Source organism: Engystomops pustulosus, chromosome 10, assembly GCF_040894005.1.
Source record: "Engystomops pustulosus chromosome 10, aEngPut4.maternal, whole genome shotgun sequence".
NCBI lineage: Eukaryota > Metazoa > Chordata > Amphibia > Anura > Leptodactylidae > Engystomops > Engystomops pustulosus.
In genome coordinates, this window is record NC_092420.1 from 78751621 (window position 1) to 78779403 (window position 27783).

The 27783-nt window shown below is 42.1% G+C and overlaps 1 protein-coding gene across 4 annotated transcripts in view; it reads right to left on the bottom strand.

The window, feature by feature from the left end:
- Positions 1-27783, bottom strand: part of PAPPA2 (pappalysin 2) — a 188895-nt gene that overhangs the window by 112129 nt on the left and 48983 nt on the right. For all 4 annotated transcript variants that reach the window (XM_072126779.1, XM_072126781.1, XM_072126778.1 and 1 more), the window contains exon 3: positions 7786-8836. In XM_072126779.1, the coding sequence (XP_071982880.1) occupies positions 7786-8836 (1051 nt within the window). The remainder of the gene's footprint in view (positions 1-7785; positions 8837-27783) is intronic.

Consider the following 27783-nt stretch of genomic DNA (forward strand, 5'->3'; position numbering starts at 1 on the left):
ACATAGAGCACAATTCTGTTGATTCCCAGTAACAAATATGGTGCACGGTCCGACTCTGACCCGGAACGCACCTCTAGTTGTAGAATTTTGTGATGCGGTGGACACAGAGCAGCCGCAACACGAAATTGGCACTGACACTTCTAAAAATATGTGTCACATATACATACAGTGCAAATTCAGACAGAAAACTGGTGCAAAAACTTTAATAAACGTGGGCTTATGACTTTAGACAACCAATTTACATCTCAATTTAAAGTTGATTTTCTGGATGATGCCCCCATAACTGGGTCGTTACAGAAACATAATGTGGATGGCGTTAATCTGCTTGAAAACATACCAGTAACGGTTTATTAGGTCACTTTTGACTGACAGGTTCCCTTTAAGGAGCATATAAATTTAATGTAGAAGACCAACAAAGAATATAGAGAAAGAGCTACTATACAGGCAGTCCCCAGGTTACGTACAAGATAGGTTCTGTAGGTTTGTTCTTAAGTTGAATTTGTATGTAAGTCGGAACTGTATATTTTATAATAGTAGCTCCAGAAAGAATTTTTTGGGTCTCTGTGACCCAAATTGGATTTTAAAAATGTTGGATTGAAGTAAAACCTGGGGGGGAGGACTGGGGCTGAATAGGCAGTAGATACTCAGACCCCAAGTCTCAAGGCAGGGGGAGGGGGAAAAAAGGAGACAGGAGCGCTCTCCTCGTGAGATATAGTAAAAACTTTTGCAACTGATCAGTACAACGATAAATGGGTGCTCACCTTGAAGCACAAGGTAATGTGCATATAGAGTGAAACGGGAGGTTTCCGGCGCCAATGTTCTTTCTACCTCTATCTGTCCAGGAGGAGACGGATAGGTAGTTTCATGCAATCGGATTTTGGCTCTGAGCTCCAGCAATGGAGCGGGATGAAGTAGCGCTTGTAACGGAAGCTCCCGACACACGGTCTTAAAAATCCATTAGTTTATTGCTACGCGTTTCGGTCCGGTACCCGGACCCTCGTCAGGCAAAAATGTTGGATTGTCATAAGAGCCAGGATTAACCATAAATCTTAATTACAGACACCTGTGATAACTGGTACAGTTGTTTATTCTGGCCTAAGTCTAAAGTACAGTAAGTTACCAACATCCAGAGGTCCGTTTGTAACTAGGGGTTGTCTGTAAGTCGAGTGTTCTTAAGTAGGGGACCGCCTGTACTTCTTATTAATTTTAGATCAACCAATTTTGTGCTCCTTCAACAACATAACTGAGCTGGTACTAAAGTTTTCTTATATGATTGCAAATCCTGTACAGATTGTAAATCCTGGATAACAAAAGTATATTGTGCTTGAAAGAATGCCAACCTATACCATCATGTACTGAAAAGTCAGTCCTTTAAATTTCTGAGACATGGTTTCAAATGCCCTGTAATGGATACTCTACTTGGAGCCTTATTAGGAACCTTCCAAAAAACTTTGAAGCTGATATTTAAAGGAAATCTACCACCAGGATGAAGGTTTGTAAACCAAGCACACTGACATACTGATGTGTTCTCCCTCTGGAAGGATCTGCTTTTCATTTATCTTCACATTCCCTTGTTTTTATTAAAAAAAGCCTTTAAAAATTATGCAAATTAGCCTGTGGGGCTCCAAACTCCATAGCTATTAATATAGCCTGGAGCCCTTCAAGTTCATTTGCATAATTTAAAGCCTTTTTTTGTTAAAATTAAGGGAATAAGAAGCTAAACAAAGAGCGGATCCTGACAGAGTGAGCACACACCTGCATGTAGGTGCACTTGGTTTACAAACCTTCATCCTGGTAGTAGATTCCCTTTAAAGGGGTCCATTTACAATCTCCTTCAACTCTAACTCTTTGCTTTTTTGATACAAAACATGTTTCTGTTGGTTCTGTAAATTCATTTTGAAGACCTTTAATGAAGCACATTCCTACCATTTTATTACACAATATTTAGATTTGTATCCATATTTTTGGTACAAAATAATAACATATTACACATAACAATGGCTTTTTGCCTAATGTTGGGTTTGGGGCATCTTGTTTCTTAAAGCCTAGAATTTTTCATTGTTTGGTTGTATCTAGAGGACTATGCCAGGTGAGCTGGCTCCAGGAGGTCTGCTGTGGATTTGTGGGTCAGATGTACTGTAGTGGTATTAGAATTTGGTCAGATTTTCATTACTTTTTATGTTACAAAATTCTTTTAGATGCTGGTTTTTGCTCCTTCCAGGGAATTGTAAGAAAGAGCCCCGGGCCCCAACCCAAACCCTAATCCTACCACAACCCTGTGGACCAAAGAGCAGACTTCACGGAGCCACCTTTGCCAGCCTGGCTAACGGAGCACCAGATGCATATTTGTGACGTTCCCAGGATTTTGGACAGGAATTAGAAGACATAGATGGGATTTCAAATGGCATTTTCAAACAAAAGAAAGATTTCAGATTACCATAGATGTTCTTTAAATCAATTCAGCTCTGAGTACTTTAGTTACATGGATTCCGCTTCTGCTCTATCGCTAGAATATTATTAATTCATGTCTGTAGGAAAGAGTCTTCTTTTTAATTATATCCATAAAATATTGGAACTTCTTTTTCGGCAGATTGTAGAAATGTGAAAGAGGAAGATCTGAGTTTAACTGTTCAGTGACTGCTAGTAGGAATACAGTATTTCTGTATCCAGGGTTGCACCAGCCATAAGGCAAGTTGAACCTCTTGCCTCAGGCAGCACCGCCTGCAGAAAAATGGGGACGGCATGAGCGGCGCAGACATCTGCTACAAAGAAGGACCTGTTTCTTAAAAGTAATGTCTCTTCGCACCCTATGTCAACATTGGTTTGTTAGATATTGCATGGAGAACCCACCTACTTAAAAAAAAAACCTGATACATTACTCATGGATGGGTCACCCTGGGTACAGTTCTATAGCTTGCCTCAGGCAGCAGATAGTTTAGGTTTGCCTCTACCTGTATCCATCAACTATAGTATGATCTCCACTTTAAGGACAGACTGGCCCACAAAAGTTGCTCAGGGTAAAACTTTGGAACACTGTTCCCATTTTGAGGACCACATCCTTCTTCTGTAAAAGCATCTGGTGCTCCATGTCTTTGTACTTTTGAATGCATAATATATAGGGAAATATCCTATTATCCCAAAACATCCTAAGAATTTTTTAGATACTTAGACAATTGGACTTAAGTAGTTATGTGTGGACACGTTCAGATTCGGGGAAACATTGAAGAAGGCTATCCAAACCCAGACCCAATAACGCTTAATAACACACGGTAGGGTGTTAACGTTTCAAAAATTGCCTAGGGCCATTTAAATGCTGGAGGTGCAGTCCACTCATCACTATTTAGCACCTGCGTTTGGTGCTGGCGCTGATTGGCTATGTTAAGCCATTAAGCGCACCTCCATTTTCCCAAGTATTGTCTTTCCCAGTGACGTCAACATGGATCGATGAGCCTTGGGAAAATGCCAGTGTACATGTGGCTTTGCCAGCAGCATTTAAAGGGTTGGCTAGTTTGGGTACGCTCATCGCTAGATTTAAAGGTGTTGGACACTTTACCTTATGTATTTTGTAATGTGTGTGTGGGGGCAGGATACTAGGTAATTTACCAATATATAACTACTAAAAGTTCTGCTCCGATTTCATGATATGTAAAGTGAAGCCTCCTGTCTTTTACCTCATCAGCCAGAGATTCCTGACTATAAAATAGTCGCAGATGGAGGGTCATGTGATCTCTATCTGTCCATAAACAATCACCCTGCCAGGATCTGAATCTTATATTCATAATACTATCATATCCCAAAGGGCAATTTCTCATGGACAGAGATTCCATGATCCTCCATCTGCGGCCATGTTATGGTCAGGAATGTCTGGCTGATGAGATAAAAAACAGGAGGCTTCACTTTACATATCAAGAAAGCAGCGCAGAACTATTAATAGATGTATATTGGTGAATTATCTAATATCCTGCCCCCCACACATTATAAAAGACATGAGTTAAATTATCCAACCCCTTTAAGGTCAACACTTCGGCCAAGTTTCCAATAAGGTTTCCACAATGAGAGCTCTAAAGATTTGTCTTGAAGATGGAGATATTAATTTATTAATATGATGTCCATTGATAGCCACACTGATGTTCTACCAATATTTGTAATTTTATAGACAGCCTCATTAATATCCAGTAGTTCTGAGATTTTCCACAGTGTATAGTTTCCTTCTAGGAATCTGAATATAAGAAATCGAGGATTTGCCATCTATACTACACTAACCCCTAGCCAGAGGGCTCATTGTTATTCAAAACTTGTGAATTTTCAGCAATTGGCTAGAAAACTATTGCTGACTTGATTAATTTATTTCTTGGTTCAGCTGAATTAATAAATGCCTTAAATTTAATAAATGGGAAAATCAGTGAAATAGCATCCGGCAAAGGGGAAAAAAACCATAACCGTCAGCATATTTGTCATATAGTGTATATTCATTTCATGCAAGATTGAGATTCTCTTAAAATATGTTTAAATTAGCAATTCAAATTGTTTGTTTATATCTTTTTTTTAATGTGTATATGTTTATCTTTATTTGTATGTCAGCGAACAATGAACGGGACGTGGTACTAATGCAGCATATCAAGAAGACGTGCAGGGATTCTTGAATGTCGAATGACCCCCTTACTAGGATCTTTCCAAATCCTAGTAAGTTCTACTGGTGCATTGTGGTTCACATGGAAGATTTCTTAGGCTAGATTCACCTCTTCACTGGTGGTTACTTTATGAACCTTTATTGTTAAATTTATTGAAAATGTAATTGGTGTCCACTCTGCCTCCGGTCTTAGGACTTCATTATTTAAATATTCTTCGTTAGAGATGAGTAGACCCACAGCGGCTTATTTACTAAGGGCCCCATGGCCGCATTTTTGTTGGGTTTCCGACTTTTCAGGGATTGTGTCGCACCCGATCAGATTTTGGCGCATCGGTGCCGGCTTTCAGGCAACAGAAATGGGGGGGTGGCCCGTCGGATGATCCGACGGATTCAGACTAGGCGCGGGATTTAACATTTAAATTTGTGTCGCATCCAATGCACTTACATGCACCGGGATGAAGATGGTGAACTCCAGCGGACCTGATCGGAGAAGCGACACAAGCAGGAAATCTTCTTGAATCACGGCAGATGTGCATTCTGGCAGACATTCCGGATCGGGGACCGCGCAGGACCGGGTAAGTAAATGTGCCCCATAGTTTCAGTTTGGGTTTCTAGTTCAGGTACGGCTGCATAACCTGGACGTATTGACAGATTGGTGGCCGAACAGCTAGTCTGTCAAACTGACACCCTTTGCTACTAGACATGGCTATGATTGGTGGCCAGGGGGACAATTATGACCATGGCTAGTAGCAAGAGGCATCAATTTTCAGGATATGCCGGAACTCAAACTCTGAACTCAAACTAAAATTATGGGTCCACTTATCTCTATTCTTCATCTTATAATGGTGGAAAAAAACAGAACCCTCACTAGGGTACTGAACATACATAACACTATACCTATTACAACAGGCTATATCTTACAACATACTACACTCAGAAACACCTTCCCTTAAGAACCTTCAGTGGAGATGCCTCTTAGTATTAAATACAGGATAGATTGGGACTCCAACCCCAAACTGTTAGGGTTGCATCTGTTTTCTGTATTTGTTTGGTCTACCCAAAGTTTTCAAGAATGACGTACACTGCAATAAATGCTAGATAACAGAGGAGAAGTTTCCTCTGCGACTGTCCATCTGTATGCGTTGAGCAGTGAAGATTGTGAAGCAGAATAAGATTGGGTGAGGCTTCTGATAGAAGAGGAGGGGTCATGCATAGTGCTTGACCAGATAGAGGACCCTGTGCGTGCACAACCCCAAACTTGCCTGTTACGCACCTGCAGAAGACGTCTAGAGTAAGGTAAGGGAATGCTGACTGTGTGTACAAGTCTATACACAAGTGATCACAAGTAGTCATAGAAAAGTAACCATTATGACTATGATAGAGAAGATATCTGGGAATTGGTTGACCAACCAGTGTGTGCCTTGGCTAAGGTCATGGAATAGTCACAGGTCACGGAGCAGCTGGGGTTTTTTTGTGTCCTTGGGTGCTCCCAATGTGGGACATAGAAGTCTAATGAAGAAGCTACTGAATGTATTGGCTGATGAGACAAATAACCAACCATCACCTACTGTAAGATATACTCCATATAATCAAGGATAATTGTTGGAAAATACTAAAATGCATCCTCAATTTATATATGCATAAGAGGAATCAAAGCATCACATGGAATTCCATCACCTTATTGCCTTTCATTGAAACAAATCTGCTCCTTATCAGACCTTCAGTTCTTTTAGAAACACATAACTTAAAGGGGTTGGCTATTTTAGATCAAGATTTTCGCAGAATATTAGGTAATCTACTAATATATATCTATTACAAGTTATGCTCTGCTTTCTTGATATGTAAAGTGAAGCCTTGTGTCTTACCTCATAAGCCAGGTATTGCTGTCTGAAAAATGGCCACAGATGGAGGGTCATGTGATCTCCAACTGTCCATGTACAATTGCCCTGCCAGGACCCTATGATAGTATTCATGAATATAAGTTCAAGGTCCCGGCAGGGTGATTGCTCATGGACAGTTATAGATCACATGACCCTCCATCTGCAACCATTTTATGGTCAGGAATGTTCGACTGATGAGGTAAAAGACAGGAGGCTTCACTTTACATATAAAAAAGTGGAGCAAAACTATTAACAGATGTATATGGGTAAATTACCTGATATCCTGCCCCCCACACACACTTACACACACATTACTAAATACATTAGGAAAAGTAGCCAACACCTTTAACCCGATTACATGTAAAACTCTGCTCACATTACTACTATGGCTTTCATTGATAACAAAGCTGTGTACAGTGTGATTGATCTGTTTCCAAATGGATCCCAATGAATCGGGATTGATTCCTCCTTTGACCACCACATTTCCATGGGGGTTTTCACCTTTTTTATAGCATTAAATTGGGGTTCTCAACTCATATTCCTTAAATTATTGTTATCTGAATTAGGTGAGCTGTTTTCTTGACTCCGAATAGAAATGAAAGCACATACAATGGGGGTCATTTACTAAGGGCGACGTGTTACCCGACGTGTTACCCGAATATTTCTGATTTGCGCCAATTTCCCCTGAATTGCCCCGGGATTCTGGCGCACGCGATCGGATTGTGGCGCATCGGCGCTGGCATGCACGCGATGGAAATCGGGGGGCGTGGCCGAACAAAAACCCGGAAAAACTGCCGCATTTTAAAAAAAAAAATCTGTCGCGGAGCTTGCACTTACCTTCACTCAGCCCGGCTCGGTGAACTCTAGCGCGTTCCGATGCTTTTCAGCCCAGCAGCGGAGGAACTACCTTAATAAATCCCGGCAAGACCCGAATCCAGCGCAGAGAACGCGCCGCTCGATCGCGAATGGACCGGGTAAGTAAATCTGCCCCAATATCTCTCCAATGCATAGGAGGTTGGGGGAACCCATGCTGGTGTGGACTATAGAGGTGGAATTATCTATTCTATGCATATTCTGTGGATATGCCATAAATATCGTAGTGGTCAATACATCTATTAGTACAAATAGTGTTACATATAAGTAAAGGTGTAACAGTGAGGTCTTTTTTACTTCAATGTCTTTATCTTAACTTGGCGAAAAATTCGGAACATTTCAGGAAAGTCTGTGAACATGATGAACCTACCGATCAAGTAACAGCTGGTAATTATTCCTTACCTTCCCCTTGCATCAGGATCAAAGCATGTCTTTGTACTATTTCCGGATTCTTTGCTTGGGCAACAGTCTCCATCATCATAGTAATCCCTTGCTGTGTTGCATTCAAGGTGGCACACCCCATCACCCTTCTTACTGGAGCTACAAGGCCTGAAGAAACCACAATCTCCACCGTCATAGCCAGTAAGGGGGTGCTTACATTCAGGGTCACACTGCTCATTGCCAACTCTGCCTGGTTCACATCCAGGCAACACTACTCGATTCCGTAAGCTGGAATTATGCATCTCTACTACATTAAGTTGCCAATGGATGCCATGAGGACTGTAAGCATTGGACAAGGCCTCATGCTGTCTTTGAATCTGTTCAGTGCTTACCAATGGTCTGGATCCATCATCTTCACACACATTAACCACCCGGTAATGGACCACTTTTTCCCATTTTACGCCCGTCCTGCTATACCCTTTAGTCACTTCAGGCAAATCACAAAGTGTTCTACCACAAGGAGGCAGGGAAATAGTGGAGATGACTTCCTTTTCAGGCAGAAGCCCTGGTATGTGATCTGGATAAACTCCATCTTTATATGGGATCCAAATATGACTGGACAGTATTGAGTGACTTTGTATTAGTGGTAAAGTTTGAGACGTTCTTCTCGACACTTCTGATCTTAACTGATGTTGAGTTCTAACCTCTGACCACAGGCGTAAGGAGAAAAGATGACCTCGATAGTAGTTACCGCTTTCCGAGTTGTCTCCTCCAAGCATAAGGGATCTACATAAAGAAATGAATGGACTATGGAGGGGACCCAGTTGACCCTTGGCCGTAGAAACCTGAGCTCCATCAATGTAGAGCAAAATATGTTGTCCATCATAAACGGCAGCAAGATGAGTCCAGATACCAGGCTTGTAGCGATGTGGAGACATCAAGACCGTGGCACTGTGAGAGCGATCAGTTCGGATTGAGAAGTAAAAACGTGCGTCTCTCTTTGCATCAGCTGGGCGAATCCCGATAGACCAGCCACGATCACTGGCCACATGTGAGCAGTTATCAAACATGCCTGGTAGAGGAAAGAAAAGGTAGAAATGGTAAGGAACGAGCTAAATGCATGTATTTGTTCTGTTTATTAAAACTTATTCTGAAATATATATCCTTTCTAGAATGCGTTTTTTTTGTACTAGTTATTCTACATGATAGAGGAGCAGTAATCTTGAATGTACTGTTTCCCTGCCCTGTTAACAGCATTGGGTAATATGCTTTGCTGCACTCACATGACCCTTGGAGCCTAAAGTTATTGGGAGCCATGGGCATGGGAGGAGCAAAAGGTAAGCTTTGACCACCAAGGCAATGGAGTGATCCTGTGTTATCTACATATCCTGATCTTCAAATATTATATAAGAAACAAGTGTTAGTCTCAGTAGTGGATTATAATATAGGCGGTTTGGGTGGTAGCCCGGACCCAAGCCTCCTAGGGGGTCATTGGCTATGCAAACTACACACCAAATTTTATATTCTGATGGACCTTCACCCACAAAATCCTTGCACATCTGTTCTTGCTCTTAATATACATATATCCATAAGACATTTCAGGACCTTTCATGGTCCTCCAAATGTCCTGACACCCCAGATTGAAAGCAGGCTGAAAAGACGCATCCTCCATTCTCCAAGAAGTTGATTCTGGTACCATATGTAGGAGGTGATTCTGGACTTATAGGGGCTTTAATATTCATACAGCCCAGAGCCCATGGTAGTCGTATTCTATGGCTGTTAGTCTATATATAGATGATCAAAGGCTGCCCTCAAACAACTAAGGAACACAAATGAAAAAACAAGTTTGTACTTCACAATAAATCCACATAAAACAGTTTACCCCAACCCCTAAATAGACATCCATGGATAATGTGATATTAATAGCATTGATAAATTGATGATGTATAAAAACAGAAAAAATAAAAATATACAGACAGTCCCGGGTTATGTACAAGATAGGTTCCATAGGTTTGTTCTTAAGTTGAATTTGTATGTAAGTCGAAACTGTATATTTTATAATTGTAGATCCAGACAAAAATTTTTTTGCCCCAGTGACATTTGGAGTTTCAAAATTTTTTGCTGTAATGGGACTAAGGATTATCAATAAAGCTTCATTACAGACACCTTACAGCTGATCATTGCAGTCTGGGACTATAGTAACATCCAGAGACTTCACCAGAGGTCACAGGGGGCAGAGGGGTCCGTCTTTTACTAGGGTCGTCTGTAAGTCAGGTGTCCTCAAGAAGGGGACCGCCTGTATTACCAATCTAGGGTTTTTTGCATTGGAAACCTGAGTATCCAGTTGATAAAAAGAGCAAAACATATAATTTTCTTTTTTTCTTATTGGTGTTATTATTCACTGTAATGACTGAGAAGTGATCTCTACAGAACAGGAAGCTTAGTGGTCAGTCAGTGCTAGTGGGTTTTCTGCGTTCCCAAATAAATTTTAAGCTATATACAGGCAGTCCCCGGGTTACATACAAGATAGGGTCTGTATGTTTGTTCTTAAGTAGAATTTGTATGTAAGTCGGAACTGTATATTTTATCATTGTAATTCCACCCAGAACTTTTTTGGTCTCTGTGACAATTGGATTTTAAAAATTTTGGGTTGTCATAAGAATCAATATTAACACTAAATCTTCATTACAGACACCTGTGATAACTGTTAAAGCTGATTATTGTAGCCTAGGACTAAAGTACAATAAATTACCAATATCCAGAGGTCCGTTTGTAACTAGGGGTCGTATGTAAGTCGAGTGTTCTTAAGTAGGGGACTGCCTGTATACGTAAATGTACTTGAATGAAATAATTGGTCATTTTAGTGGGTACATTCCCTTTAAATACATTACTGGTGAAAATCAGAGTCAGTCCTAGACAGCAGAGTAATAAAGTCAATTTGATTTTTAGTCCCAGCAAAAAAAAAAATAAAGATCTCTTTACTGTGAATTGTAATTATCATGTAGTTTCAGGTAGTCTCCAGGATTCATAGTATCATTAGTTTCTCAAGGACCTAATCAACACATTGTAAAAAGTGCATTTCCAGATTAACAGGGGGAAAAAAAGTGCTTTTTCAATCAGCTGATTTTGATAAACATTTTCCTAGCAAGTCAAAACAGCACGACAATTGACTTCCTAAAAGCGATTTTTCTATTCTACACCTCTCCTTTATAATTAAGGCAGAGGCGCAAGTTTACACGACCGTAGGATAAGCAGACAAGTGAAATTCACAAATTAAGTGAGAAACAAAACTAAACTGCAAGATAAAAAAGTGATGTTCTACCAACATAGGTAACGTCCTTTATTATCTATCTGCTGGTAGAGGAGGATGTGTTAGAACTTTATATAGGTGCTGACTGCAGGAGAAGTCTACAGCATATTTTATATGGTTATTATTCCTGCCACATCTCCATCATATAGATAGATTCCTGGTTACATAGATGGAGGCATATGAAACGCATAGATAGATAGACAGACACATAGATAGAAAGATAGATAGACAGACACATAGATAGATAGATAGATAGATAGGAGATAGATAGATAGATAGATAGATAGACAGACACATAGATAGATAGATAGATAGATAGATAGATAGATAGATAGATAGACACATAGATAGATAGATAGATAGATAGATAGATAGATAGATATGAGATAGATAGATAGATAGATAGATAGACAGACAGACAGACAGACAGATAGATAGATAGATAGATAGATAGATAGATAGATAGATAGAGATAGATAGATAGATAGATAGATAGATAGATAGATAGATAGATATAGATAGATAGATAGATAGATAGATAGATAGATAGATAGATACTGTAGATAGATATGAGATAGATAGATGAAAAAAGTGTGGGAAAAAGTGGTTATGCACCTGAAATCCTCAAATGTATCAATATTTTGCAGCATTCTCGTTATGTAGCTGCAATGCTGCTGTTGGTAACAGACAATGGGGCAGATTTACTTACCCGGTCCATTCGCGATCCAGTGGCGGGTTCTCCGACGCTGATTTGGGTTTTCCAGGTAGTGGAAGTGCACCCGATGTCCACCAGGTGTCACTGCTGCGCTAAAGTCCGTCGGAGTTCACTGAAGTTCACGATCCTATTCCTGGTGCAGGTAAGTGCGTGTCGAACGACACATTTTTTAAAAAAATACGGCGGTTTTTCCGAATCCGTCGGGTTTTCCAGCGACCACGCCCCCGATTTCTGTCGCGTTCCGGCGCCGATGCCCCATAATCCCATCGTACGCGCCAAAAACCCAGGGCAATTCGCCGCAAATCGGAAAAATTTGGGTAACCCGACGAAAATGAGCGATTTGGGCCCTTAGTAAATGACCCCCAATAAGTTGGAAAAGGAAAGGATAGATGCAGACAGTGAGCCCTAAGCTAGACCAACCCAGTTGTCTCTACTTATTTGCTTATCCTACCCTAGACAGTAGGTTCCTACTGGTCGACGTTCCCTTCCTTCATCTAAGTTAAAACACAAAGACAAAAAACAGGATAAACAAACACAGAATGGTCCAATAAATACAGGTTAAACCAAGAGGACAATGCAGTACAGAATCAAGAGACAAACAGATAGTCAGAAGATAAGCACGGGTCAAAAGATCAAAGAAAATAGAAGTCCAGAAAACGCTAGCAAGCTCCAAAGAAGTCTTATAGAAAACACTGGGAAGTGAGCAGTGGAGGAAGGATCTGTCCATCATAGCTAGATTAACCGTCTGCAGCTTACAACAAAGTCAACAGGCGACATACATGTTTGGTGGAAATCAATTAAGAAAGCCAGGATTCAAATAAGGCACAAGGTGGGGGATTGAATATAAACTAAGTATAAACTCACAGTCAGCAGGGTATCTTCTGACATACGTTATGGGCAAAGGATGGCACTAATATCTGAACAAGCACAGACGTTACAGCAAACTAAGTCAATAATAAAAGGTGCAAAGTTCCATTTGATACTCTTAAACTCTTAACAGCTGTTTACAATAACTTTAATGAAAATATACAAATCTAACCAATTATGCTATGTACTAAGCACCAACTGTTTGTGACATAGACCTTCCAAAAGTATAACAAGGTTTTTGAGATCAGGGAAAATATTTAGCTGTGGTCAGTGATGGACAGGAAGCCAGAAATGTATCTACTGGAGAGCAAGCTAAGTCATATATTGGGATTGTGTTTGTTTTTTTATTGAGCACATGATATACACTCACCGGCCACTTTATTAGGTACACCTGTCCAACTGCTCGTTAACACTTAATTTCTAATCAGCCAATCACATGGCGGCAACTCAGTGCATTTAGACATGTAGACATGGTCAAGACAATCTCCTCCAGTTCAAACCGAGCATCAGTATGGGGAAGAAAGGTGATTTGATGCCTTTGAACGTGGCATGGTTGTTGGTGCCAGAAGGGCTGGTCTGAGTATTTCAGAAACTGCTGATCTACTGGGATTTTCACGCACAACCATCTCTAGGGTTTACAGAGAATGGTCCGAAAAAGAAAAAAATATCCAGTGAGTGGCAGTTCTGTGGGCGGAAATGCCTTGTTGATGCCAGAGGTCAGAGGAGAATGGGCAGACTGGTTCGAGCTGATAGAAAGGCAACAGTGACTCAAATCACCACCCGTTACAACCAAGGTAGGCAGAAGAGCATCTCTGAACGCACAGTACGTCGATCTTTGAGGCAGATGGGCTACAGCAGCAGAAGACCACACCGGGTGCCACTCCTTTCAGCTAAGAACAGGAAACTGAGGCTACAATTTGCACAAGCTCATCGAAATTGGACAGTAGAAGATTGGAAAAACGTTGCCTGGTCTGATGAGTCTCGATTTCTGCTGCGACATTCGGATGGTAGGGTCAGAATTTGGCGTCAACAACATGAAGGCATGGATCCATCCTGCCTTGTATCAACGGTTCAGGCTGGTGGTGGTGGTGTCATGGTGTGGGAAATATTTTCTTGGCACTCTTTGGGCCCCTTGGTACCAATTGAGCATCGTTGCAATGCCACAGCCTACCTGAGTATTGCTGCTGACCATGTCCATCCCTTTATGACCACAATGTACCCAACATCTGATGGCTACTTTCAGCAGGATAATGCGCCATGTCATAAAGCTGGAATCATCTCAGACTGGTTTCTTGAACATGACAATGAGTTCACTGTACTCAAATGGCCTCCACAGTCACCAGATCTCAATCCAATAGAACATCTTTGGGATGTGGTGGAACGGGAGATTCGCATCATGGATGTGCAGCCGACAAATCTGCGGCAACTGTGTGATGCCATCATGTCAATATGGACCAAAATCTCTGAGGAGCTTCCAGCACCTTGTTGTATCTATGCCACGAAGAATTGAGGCAGTTCTGAAGGCAAAAGGGGGTCCAACCCGTTACTAGCATGGTGTACCTAATAAAGTGGCCAGTGAGTGTATGTCACTTATTTATTGTATTCTACACTCTGATATAATTATAGGAAGACTAAATATTTAAAGGTGTTTTTTTTCAGGTTCACAAAATAACTAATTCCCCATAAAATTACCCCATCTGTTACCTTAACAGAATGGAGTGGGGCTTGTTTTTTGTAGAACAAATTGCAGTTTTCGTCAACACCATTTTTTGCAGATGAGCTGTCACTTTTATAGCTGTTTATTCCACTTTATTGTAAACAAACTAAATAAAAAATGCATCATGGGGTACAATAAAATATCATTATCAGCACCCAAAATTGTTCATTATATTTCCAATATTCTATACACTGGGTCGTACTCTTACCCCACCGGTTTGCATACGAATATATTTTTAAATAACTGCAGTGAAAGAAAGTCCACATTAAATTGTTGTCCTAGAATCCAGGATTAAAACATCAATGTGAATGTGTCTTCTATGGGTTATAGAACTTTCTGCTCTAAGTCCTTTATAATTATAGGAGGCTATTTGCATTTTTTGCCGATATTCATGGAAATCTGCAATGTTCTCTTCTAATCTTTAAAGACATGAACAGCTAAGACGCTATCACTGCAGAGAAATTATTATAACTAATAAAGCTAATTCCAGGATGATACATTTTGTAGCTGAGTAAAGGAACATCACCTTTGACTAACGAATTGTAACTTTTTACAAACGTAAGGGTTTTCCAGGAATCTAGGAACCCCTAGGACAGTGGTGCGAACCTATGACTCAGGCCATTGCCCAAAGACTGAGTTCACCAAACAGGACAAATCCACCGAATCTTCCTCCAGTCCCAGGCATCTTAAGAGATGCTATTTTTAAGCCACACTTAATTGACTGTTTGGAATTGCTGAAAAAGGGAGAAGGTTTTGACAGAAGTACATTATCTTTGGAGGTCATCCTGCTGGACCCACCATTCTTCCTGTACAGAGAGACTGTGGAGAGAAGCTACAATGATAGTCTGAATTTGCCCTCCTACTTTCAACTGTATTGGTGGCCGATAAAATTGACAGATGTGGAAGAACAGGTAGCAATAAGTTACTGCTTAAAATGCCGTGTTGGCACCTCGCGATAAATACGTGGATTTTGGTTGTAGTTTGGGCACTAGTTTGTAGTTGGACTGTTCACGGTTTTCTGGACATGTATTTAACAGGGCATTGCGTTGGAATTGTGTCGCATGTGATCGGATTGTGGCTTTCATGCGACAGAAATTGAGGGGGCGTGCCGTTGGATGATCCAACTGATTTGGACTGAGCGCGGTGATTTAAGTTTCAAATTGTGTCGCAAGACAATGCACTTACATGCACTAGGAAGAAGAAGGTGAACTCTGGCGGACCTGAGCAGGGAGTGCATTATCGCCAGACAATACACTTTTGTGAACTCCGCAGGACCGGGTTAGTATATTTGCCCCTCTGTCTCTAAAAAGTTTGCCATCACTGCCCTAGGAGATGGGGGGGGGGGAAACAATGATACCCCACTCTGCATTCCAGTTCCAACTCTTTTCCGCTACTTCTGGTGTTTGGTTTGCTCCTTGGCAAAAGTTCCGAGGGTTGATTAAATCAACAATGGCCAATGAGTGGACTACACAATGTCCCTCCTGTTTAGGTAACTGTCTTTGTTGTCACCTGGTCCCAAGTGGCACCAAAGTAGCCATAACAGGCGAGTCGTTTAGTATAAGATTCATCATCAAAATCAGATGGGTGAGGCTCTAATGCTTGGAGCCCATAACCATTTGCTGATTCTGGCAAACAGATCCTTAAGTCCATCTTCATTCTCTATGTTATGGTCTCCATTGACAACTACAGCTGAAAAGAGAGTTCGACTTCTGTTTCCGTTATCTGTGTGCTATGGGATCCGAGACATTGGCCCCAACTGAACTGATATTGATGACCATTCCTATGGAAACGTCATCAATACCTTGAAGGAGGAAACCTCTTAAGTATATCAAAGGGTGTGATAAATTATGGATTTTGATGCACCCTATCCCCCAGTTAAATTTTGAAAGGAAATCCCCTCTGCCTTGTAAGATAACTTAATTAATCAGGTAAATGCTTCCTGTGCTCTGTTCCATGGATAGAAATGTAAATGAATGCAGACTCCTTCATATATGTGTTTGCCATGCCCCTTAAAATGGCTTCTTAAGATTATGGCAAAATGGTATTTCAAAGCACCATAGATTTCAGAGTCATGACGCCAAAAAAAAAAGATATTAGGCAATTGGCTAAATATTTCATAGTGGTATGGCTGAATTTGTAACTTTGTATCTTCTTCTTAGCATCGATGGAATATGATATGACATAATTAGGAAATTAGTTCCCAACATCCCATCTTAATCCAGGTGTAGCCACAGCCGTCTCACATGACAAAGGCGGTGAATTAGGTGATTATTCAAAAAGAGCATACCAGCATTCAATGACTGTCAGTTACAAGGAGATGCAACAAGTTTGGTAAGCTGTCCAGGATTTCATCGGTTCTCCTCCAGTTATATCTTTGCCAATTGAATTGGTAAGAGATCTGTTTTTCTTTTTTTATCCCTTTTTGTTATTTTGCTTTAATGTATGTCTTTTTATTTCACCATTTTTGTAACCTATAAGCATTGTGCCTTTTGCATATGAAATTGTCCTTTAATAAGTTTTTCCTTATGCCTTATACGTTCCCATAGCTCTGGCAAAGTGAGTTACGGCTAAGCCGTATTACCCTGTGAGCATCTGTGTGCTAGCAGTGTCTATAAGCAGCATGTGATCTGTAGGCACCTAGAAGAGTGTGTATCTGGGTGTATGTGTGCGGTCCTGGTGTAGGCATCTTATAAGCCTTAATTACGTGTGGTGACAGCTGTGATAAGTGTTACTGTATCGGGGAGTCACTCCTGACTCCTGCTGCAGTTACAGACACCCAAGGATGAGTTGCTTTAAAATAGCGCTGAATACTGCATATGCTGGGCTTTTTGGGACTGTAGGAGGAGGTCCTGTCTGGCAAACTCTGTGCTGAGGTGATGACCTGGGTGCACAAAAAGAGTGGGCAGCATGGCCTCATTAGGCCCCGTTTATGTGAATACAGGTGGATGCATTAAAAATTCAGTAACTACAACAGTCCCCTGTTCCCTAAAATATTCCCTAGTTTATCATCCCAAACAGCCCCTTCGTGGTTATTTTATATAAAGCCCCCATCACCCCCTATGGATTCATTAGATATAGCCCCCCTCTCCCCCATGGATTCCTTATGTACAGCCTTTAGTTGCCCCCCCCCCTCCCTAGCAGCTCTGGGCCCCGGCACTTGCCCAGGTATGCCCAGTGCTGGCGCTGGCCCTGGTGCCATAGGTTTGCTACCTCAGACCTAGGGGGTTTGTATCCACCTTGCAAGGGGTAACTTAAACATAGAAATAAGATAGAAGTTTATACAAATGTGCAATAAAGGTCATATGAAATCTTTAACGGAACTAGAGTCCCCCTAATACAGCCTGTATGTGGCCTCTACATCTGTGATACATTCAGTATTACATAGGCGCAGCTCCAGAACAATGGGCCACATGTATCACTTTTGCAGTTGCGCCTAAATTCTGGCGCACTGTTGCGCCATAATTATCACAAGCTACAACCATCTGTGATAAATTAATCTCCTGCCTCTTATTAATCACTTTACTTTAACACAGTTTAGGCGCAATTTTGGCGCAGTTTCGGCGCAATGTTAGATTTGGGCACTTGCAATTGATCCTGCTACAAGCTCCTCTCTGCTTCTCCCACATCCCAGAATGAAGAAAACACTCAGAGCAGAACCCAGGTGTGTGACACCCTGCACCCAGTGACCTCCTCAGCAGGGGCTTCTCCTGGAGGAGATCCCCCAGTGCTGGTCTTCTGCTTCACCCCTGTAATTCTGCAGTGTCCCCCTTAGACAACAGTGTGATCATCCTGCTAGACGGGGGGACACTTGTCTGTACTATCTGTACAATTCTGCAAAACTTCTCTCCTGTCCTGCTTTGAGCTCAGGATTTTGCAGAATGTTTTGTAAATAGAAGGTGATGAACTGTAAATAGAGTCTGCAGCTCCTGCCTGCAGTGTATGTAATGTCTTTACTAGTGTCTGCAGTGTCTGTATTATCTGTACTAGTGTCTGCAATGTCTGGCTGAGCTCTGCTGCTGGGGATGAGCTGCTCTGCACAGGGGCTCAGTGTTACTTCTCAGTTAACGCCCCTTCGGGCTGGAGTGTTTTTGCGCCTGTTTTTGCGCCTGAATGAAAAGTCGCGAGTGATGAATATCATTAGGTACAAGAAAACATCTGGATTGGAAGGATAAATGAGGGAAACATGGTACTTTTTGCTGCATGGCTAGTTTTAATCGCAAAAATGGTGCGCCAGTATGAAAAGGCACAAAATCACCAGAAAAAACTAATGATACATGTGGCCCAATATCTCTGTAATGTGTTGCTTAAAGGGAACCTGTCACCAGGGACCTAATTTTCACTAAATACAGGTTGCAGAAGCCCTTCACACCATCAGTGCAAATATACCGTATATACTCGTGTATAAGCCGAGATTTTCAGCACAAAAAATGTGCTGAAAAACCTCGCCTCGGCTTATACACGAGTCAGTGATAAAAATAAATACATTAATACTCACCCTCCGGTGTCCCCGATGTTCCTCGCGGCTCCCGGCGGCTCCCGATCCCTGTCGCGGCTCCCGGCGGCTTCTTCACTCTTCACTGGCCGGGAGATCGCGCTGGCCGTCGCACACTGTGATGCGCCGCTGTCGCCGCGGATGACGTCATCAGCGGCGACAGCGCGGCATCACAGTGTGCGACGGCCAGCGCGATCTCCCGGCCAGAGAAGAGTGAAGAAGCCGCCGGGAGCCGCGATGGGGATCGGGAGCCGCGACGAACATTGGGACAACGGAGGGTGAGTATTAAGTTTATTTCTTTATCTGTATAGGGGCTGCTGTTTACTACTGGGGGCTGTGCTGTATACTACTGGGGGCTGTGCTGTATACTACTGGGGGCTGTGCTGTATACTGCTGGGGGCTGTGCTGTATACTGCTGGGGGCTGTGCTGTATACTACTGGGGGCTGTGCTGTATACTACTGGGGGCAGGCTGTATACTACTGGGGGCAGGCTGTATACTACTGGGGGCAGGCTGTATACTACTGGGGGCTGTGCTGTATACTGCTGGGGGCTGTGCTGTATACTTCTGGGAGCTGTGCTGTATACTACTGGGGGTAGTGCTGTATACTACTGGGGGCTGTGCTGTATACTACTGGGGGCTGTGTTGTATACTACTGGGGGCTGTGCTGTATACTACTGGGGGCAGGCTGTATACTACTGGGGGCTGTGCTGTATACTGCTGGGGGCTGTGCTGTATACTACTGGGGGCTGTGCTGTATACTACTGGGGGCAGGCTGTATACTACTGGGGGCAGGCTGTATACTACTGGGGGCAAGCTGTATACTACTGGGGGCAAGCTGTATACTACATGGGGGCAAGCTGTATACTACTGGGGGCTGGCTGAATACTACATGGGGGCTGCTGTATACTACTGGGGGCAAGCTGTATACTACTGGGGGCAAGCTGTATACTACTGGGGGCTGGCTGTATACTACATGGGGGCTGGTTGGCTGTATACTACATGGGGGCTGGCTGTATATTACACCCTCGGCTTATACTCGAGTCAATAGGTTTTCCCAGTTTTCGGTGGTAAAATTAGGGGTCTCGGCTTATACTCGGGTCGGCTTATACTCGAGTATATACAGTACCTTTCTGCCTTTTCTAAGCATTTGCATTACAATATAATTGTGTGTTATAACTTGCCTTGCTCCCTGACAAAATCCTGGGGTAGCCACAGGGGCTGGACTTTGGTTTGGATGCATTTCAAAAAACAACATGTGACTTGTCTGTTACTCACTCCTCAGAGCTTGGCCCCCACCTTTGTGCTCCTGTCTAGCTCCACCTCCTGCTCCTTCTCAGAGGTCACAGCCTGGTCAGCCTGACATCAGTGGGGGAGGGACAAGCTGTACAGGAGCACAAACATGGAGACAGCCTGCAGCTCAAACAGGTTACATGTTGTTTCTTGAAATGCATGCAAACCAAAGTCCAGCCCCTGTGACTACCCCAGGATTTTGTCAGGTTGCAAGAGTAAGTTATAGCACAATTATATTGTAATGCAAATGCTTAGAAAAGGCAGAGAGGCAGATTTGCACTGCAGGTGTCATGGGCTTTTACAATCTGTCTTTAGTGAAAATGAGGTCCCTGGTGACAGGTTCCCTTTAATCCTCACAGATCTATCATGTCAATGGTGATAACTTCCAGTTAGAGGATCTACAGTAATCTATAGTCTGCACCTGCTCCGGCCACGTACAGTACAGTCCAATTCTATCCCAGTGTTTTCCAGTAAGCATTACCTCTATCCAGATGTGACATGCATCACCTCAGATTGGGATTTTCATTATTCGGAGACAAACACTAAATTTACTTTGAAAAGCATTTTTTTTTCGTGGTTATCCAGACCCCTCCAACTATCGCCACTATACAAATTACAGACCTGATTGAAAATCCTGGGTCCAGATACCTATTCTATATAAGTCACATTTCCTTTAAAAGTGATGTGCAATAGCAGAAAGACAGAAAACACTAAATAAAATGACTCTATACAAAAAAAAAGAATACTAATACTGCCCCCTGGAGGTCTCCCTTTAAATAGCAGCATCACCTATTGATGAGCCTGGAACAGGTTAGACAATGACAAATATTACTGCCTGTACAATGAAAGTCACAATATGTCAGAATCTTCAAGAGATTCCCCCAAATGTCCATTTCGGCAGCGCAGGAAGCCCACAGGAGCCCGGCTGGCAGTAGCCGTAATGTGATGTCTTAACAAGCCAGGGACCGGTGTCAATTTTCATGCATAATTAGAACTGGCGAAAAGGTCACAGCAAAGCAATAGATATCAGTGTCCCAGAATGGTGGCCGTGCTTCATTACTGCCTGTATGAGCTTCCCTTTCATTAACAGAAAAGGAAAAAAAAATCTAATTTGTGGAAATATTAATTTCTCAGACCCAAATTTTTAAAGCAATAATTCCCTCTAGTGGTTACAGATGGGTATTGCTCTAGAAGTAAGGGTTAACCAGTGCACAGCTGCTAAATAAAGTTCAGTGGATGGAGGCTGGGAAGGAGGTTATAGATTTCAGGGGGTTTCTGTAAATTATCTGTAAAATATTAGTTTTCATTTAATTTAGATAAAGGGAACCGGTCATAATATTAATAATCCAGATATAGATCACAAGCAGATGAGAAAGTTATAGAGCAAGAAAAAACAGAGAAAAGAGTATTAAGTGTCCAATATGGGCAGGCAGCATGTTATAGAGCAGGAGGAGCTAAACAGATTGTACATAGTATACTGTCAGCAAGCAGCATGTTATAGAGCAGGTAAAGCTGAGCAGATTGTACATAATGGGGCACATTTACTTACCTGGTCCAGTCGCAATCCAGCGGCAGGTTCTCCGGCGCTGATTCGGGTCCGGCCGGGATTCACTAAGGTAGTGCGCCCGATGTCCACTAGGTGTCGCTGCTGCGCTGAAGTCCGCTGGAGTTCACGGAAGTTCGCCGTCCTATCTTGGGTGCAGGTAAGCTTGCGTCAAGTGACAATTTTTTAAAAAAAAATACAGCGGTTTTTCCGAATCCGTCGGGTTTTCCGACGGCCACGCCCCCTGATTTCCGTCGCATGCATGCCGGCGCCGATGTGCCACAATCCGATCGCGTGCGCCAAAAACCCGGGGCAATTCAGGGAAAAACGCAAAACGGTAATATTCGGGAAACCCAAGCAAAAACGTGATTCGGGCCCTTAGTAAATAACCCCCAATATCCTATTGGTAGTCAACATGTTATAGAGCAGGGGAAGTTAAGCGGATTGTATATAGTGTCCTATCTGCAGGATGTATGTTATAGAGCAAGAGGAGCTGAGCAGATTCTACATATTATCCTATTAGTAGGCAGCATATTATAGAGAAGGAGAAGCTGAGCATATTAATCATATTTTCCTATCTGCAGGCAGTATGTTATAGAGAAGGCAGAGCTGGGCAGATTGTATATAGTATCCTATGGGAAGGCAGCATGTCATATAGCAGGAGGAGCTGATCAAATTATGCTTAGTATCCTATTTGTGAGCAGCATGCTGTAGAGCAGGATGAGCTGTGTTGATTGTACATAGTGTCCTATCTGTAAGGAGTGTGTTATAGAGAAGGAGGAGCTTACCATTTGTACATGATGTCCTATCTGCAGGTAGCATGTTATATAGCAGGTGACCACAGCCATTCACTGACCACAGAGAAAGTCATTCTTGCTATTTATTGTGTGTCACTGTGGGCATAGTACATGCTGAACAGCAGTTTTGTAGCCAGGAGCCAAAGAGACTCTACCCCAAGTTTCCTAAAACTAAGGAACTTACTAAATGACAATTGCAGGTCGACATATATCTTTATTCCTGGAGTCTGCCAGGAAGCTAAAACCACCATACTTTTTACCCACGTGTGACTGTAACAGTCAAGTTAAGTGCCTTTCATTGCAAACTGCAAGCATGTGCCTTATGTGCCTGTGTGCACATCACTGTCATGTTATGTTGAATGGGTTCTCATGTTAGGATCAAGAACCACACTTATCTGGTCCACCAGATAAAATTATTATCTATCAACCCCAAGGAAATGGATACTTGTAGCCTCCAAACTTGGTTGTATTCTACCTGACACCTGGAGTCCAGTATTTTGTTAGAGCCTGGGCCCACCGGAGGATCAGAGGATTCTCCGGTGGGCCAGTCCGACAATGTTCACACTTTATTCAGTCCTGCTCCATGTGTATTATCAGGACATATGGAGTAATGGGGACGGGATCTATTACTCATATAGTCAAGAAGTGACTGTAATATCAGTAGGAAATCCCTTTAAGTGTCCTCAAGTGTAAGGCTATGAAGGCCTGTGTCTGTAAATAATGTGCTGTCTAGAGGGATCTATTACCGTTACATTCTAGGAAACTAAATTCTAAGTCAAACAATAGAACTAAGTAAAAGTACTTTTCTACAGTTAATTCCCTACAATTTACTGCTACCTGAGACAAGTACCTCCGTCCTCATTATTATAGGATCCCCACCGCTGTCAACATTCTCCGTTTCCATGTTCATCTGTCCTAGAATACTGCGAAGTCGGCCAACTTTTTCATGTAGTTTTGGCAAAAACCACAAAATCAACACACGTGCAATGTTACTAGACAAATATTGTGCTTCTGCTCCAAAAGTTTCTGTTGTAAAGTAAAATTAGAATTTTGTGTAAAAGGCAAAGATCAGTTCAGTTTAAAACGAGTTCATTGCCAACCTACAGCAAGTGTCATTTCGGAGAACTGATGCTACAGATTGGTTCACCAACCTTTAGGTTCCATTTGACGTTAGAAGCCATAAGTAAAGTTGAAGAACCAATGTTTATGTATAGAAAACCTACAGTACCTGGTAAGTTTTTGTCTCTTGGCTCACCTATTTGTACAGATTTGATTAGACAGAATGGGGCAGATTTACTGCGATCCCGCTTTTCATTGTCCGACGTGGATTCGGGTCTGCCACGATTCACTAAGCTTGTGCATCCGTCGCTTCTGCGCCGAGGTCCGCCGGAGTTCACCTGCTTCTTCCCGGTGCTTGGAAGTGGGCGTCTTGTGACACAATTCTAAATGTTAAATCCTGTGCGTTGTCTGAATCTGTCTGGTTGTCCGACGCCCCCCCCCCCATTTCTGTCGCACGCAAATCCGATCGCGTGTGCCCAAATCCCGGGTCAATTCAGCGCAAAACGGAAATCGTCGGGGAACCCGACGAAAATGCATCCGACAGTCCCTTAGTAAATGAGCCCCAATATATTTGGTTCCCTTCGAAAAATTTTGACTTTGAAACAAGACTAGTTGGGTCAAGTTAAAAGTTTCTCAGTTTGTGATATTAATTACTTATTCATAGAATTGGTTGGAGGCCAACAATTTGGACCCCCTTCATTTCAGTAGCAACTGAGCTTCAGTTCCTGGAGGTGGCCACTACGTTGGAAGTCCTGAGTGATAGACTATAGACTAGACAATCTCATTGAGTAACCCAGTGATGGCAAACCTTTTAGAGACTGATTGTCCAGACTACAACCAAAGTCCACTCATTTATCACAAAGTACCAATATAAGCAGTCATTTTTTTATTTATTGAACTTTCAATCATACCTGCCTCCTGAGGACACCAATAAAATTGAAAGCCACTATCTGTGTAGCTTCTCTCCAGGGTCCCGCTGTACAGGAAGAGTTGTGGGGCCAGTATGAGGACCTTCAAAGATAATCCTGTCCTCTCCACACCTTCTCGCTATTGCTCCAGTCCCAAGCTGTCAAGAGATTATAGGTGCCAGGGATCTAAAGTTATGGCTCCACGACGTATATCATACCTGCTTGGCCACTAAGGTTCCACCCTGTGAGGGCATATGAAATACTTCCTTGGCGATTATAGGGTTGAAATAGCACTGAGATTAGTGAATCCTGACTTGTGTGGAACTGCAGTTCTTTTGAGTCCTGTCTGGTGAACTCTGTGCTGAGTTTGAGTGCCCACAGAGAGCACTGTGCCATAGTTTTGCCACCACTAACCTAACCTATAGGTACTCAAAAAACTGGAATGAACAACCCTTAAGGGGGTTCAGGTGAATCATGAAGTTTCTTTAATTCTGTTTTGTGATGATATATCTAAAATAAACTCATCTGACTACTGGTTTTGGCATTGGGGAACTGGTGCTGGCTCCTCCACCGACCATTCAGTTGTTAGTTGTCAAGTCATTTGGAGACAGTTACTCCAAGAAGAAATCATTAACCTCCCTGAAAACATCTACACCAATGGCACATATAGTGGTCATCGCTGAGGTTGCTTGACATGGCCTTCACCAACCGACAGAAAATGTCTCATGAACTTTGTTGGTGAGACATCACACTGAATTTGCCCTGACGAGTGGAACTACTTTAATTATGAAGCTAATGGCTTTCCACCTAGAATGGTTCACAGTGGCGTTCCCATTAAGATTCATTGCAAGATGTCTACCCAACACATTAGGCATATAAGATAAATCACCCTCGGGACAGATGTAGCTTGTGTCTTAGAAAGACTGTGGCATCGACAACAATGTTAATGATGACACTGACCACTAGACCCAGTTCACATGACATTCACACGTTGCATTTGAATTGTGTTCATAAATACAATTCAAGCACAACAAGGAGGAGCTTGGCCCGAACACAGATGCATTTACAGCAAAAAAAAAATTTCAATCGGAAATGAGTACTGTATTATACAATATAAAACTCATCGCTTCTCCATGCTGTGCTTGAATTTACAATAACAGATGCAAAGACCTAACGGAGACATGACTTGGGCCTAAGATGTATTGATATCTTAACAGTATAATTGTCACCTTCCCACCAGGCTCATACTGAAAGCTGAAGGAAACGGATACAAACATGGATCCCATCATTTTTATATGGAATTTGTTTTTGGCATCCAGTGTTTCGGATATAAAACCTCTGCCTACAGGTATTTTGATCCGCCTACACTCTGCCTATGGGGCACCGGTTGAGTACATTTGGTAGACCAAAGTCATCTGTTCTATCTGACTCTGGGATAAAACTGCCGGCCATACACAACTGATATATGTGAAGTATCCTACTACAGAAATAGTAAAGAATCAAAATATCAAATAGTAAAACTAAAAATTTCATCCACCAGGAACATTAGGTATTAATGTCAGAGTATACAAACGCATCAGAACTGGATCTATAAGCATATTTATATTTTGTAAACTTTTATTCTTTTGGATGGAAAAAGTACTAGATGCCTTTTATGAACTTTAAAGTTCAAACACAGACCATATGTCATCTTTAAGTAGTGGGAAGTCTACAGTACATACAGCGGAGTAGAACAAACCTGATATATGGGCCAGAAGACAGAAGGAGTCATCTCTATTATAACCTGAACCATTGGAATATATCATATCAGCTTCTCATGAACTACAGTTCCTTCTAGAGCCTCAGACCTCTTTATACAATCAGATATATTTCTGGCCTTTAAAGGGGATTTGTCCCCATGTTTATGCTGTCCTACTCAGTGTCGGACTGGGGTCCACCAGAGAAAATCAACCTGGGGGCCCACTCTTTATTATCCCCCAGGAAATATACTCTAGCAGTCTTCAAATTGTGTTGTTTTCTGATGGACCTCTGGGGTTCAGTATTGGGTTGAGCCAGGGCCCACCGGAGGATCCTCTGGTACTCTGGTGGGCCAGTCTGACACTGGTTCTACTTATCTAAGTAACTACTGATCTATAAAATCAAGCTTGATAAACTCATAGATGCAGTTACTGGGACTGTAGTGTAATTGTAAAATAATCTTAAAATTGTTATTCATGGCCTTCTTCCTTGTAAAATCAACAAAATTATGCTAATGAGTCTGAATGCCTCACATGGCTGATTTGACATAACAGCTTTCTCCCTTTCACTGTGCATAGGGAGGAGGCTTTCAATCAGTTTCAGGCAGAAATGGAGTTTGGTTTTGGCCGGTAACCGGACCTGAATACAAGCAATCGGAGCAGGCACTGTAGGTGTTAACCCCTTAGAGGCCTCTAGCAATGATGCCGGTAGCACTTAAATCTCGGTGTTGCGCGCAACTATGCGCCTTTGGTAGATAAATGCATTTTAATGTCTCCAGCACCTGTGCAATGGCACCGGCTTAACACCTGTGATCATTGCCAGCACCCATTGCAGGTGTTACTAGCAGGGCTGAGCCTAAACGCTGAACCTGGATTTTGAGAAAATTGGGGTTTGGGTCAGATTTCATTGAAAATCTCCAAATAAAACTTGTTATAAAACTTTCAGAATTAGGAGTTTGGATGCAGAGATCCCCCACAATTACTAAAACGAAGCATTAAAATGGACATATGAAATATTTATGAAACACCTTTCCCCAATTATGAATAGGAATTTACATAATTAAAGATAATTACTTTCTACTACAGGGTAAAGACTTTTGCCTCTTGGTTTATTCTATCACGTTTTCCACACCATATGAACTCAATGATAAAATTATAGCTTATAGTTTCTTGTTTTATTTATTTATGCAAATTTTGCTGAAAAGCCACTAAAGGGATTTTTTAGTTATGCTGGAAAACCCCTGGGCAAAGAAAAATTCGGTCCATACGTCCATTCGGCATTCACTTAGCACATCCCTATACAGGTTACGTACAAGATAGGGTCTGTAGATTTGTTCTTAAGTTGAATTTGTATGTAAGTCGGAACTGTATATATTATAATTGTAACCCCAGCCAGATCTGTTTTGGTCTTTGTGACAATTGGATTTTAAAAATGTTGGGTTGTCATAAGAACCAGGATTAAAAATAAAGCTTATTTGCAGACACCTTTTATAACTGCTACAGCTGATCATTGTAGCCTAAGGCTAAAGTATAGTAAATCACCAAAATCCAGAGGTCCGTTTGTAACTAGGGGTCGTCTGTAA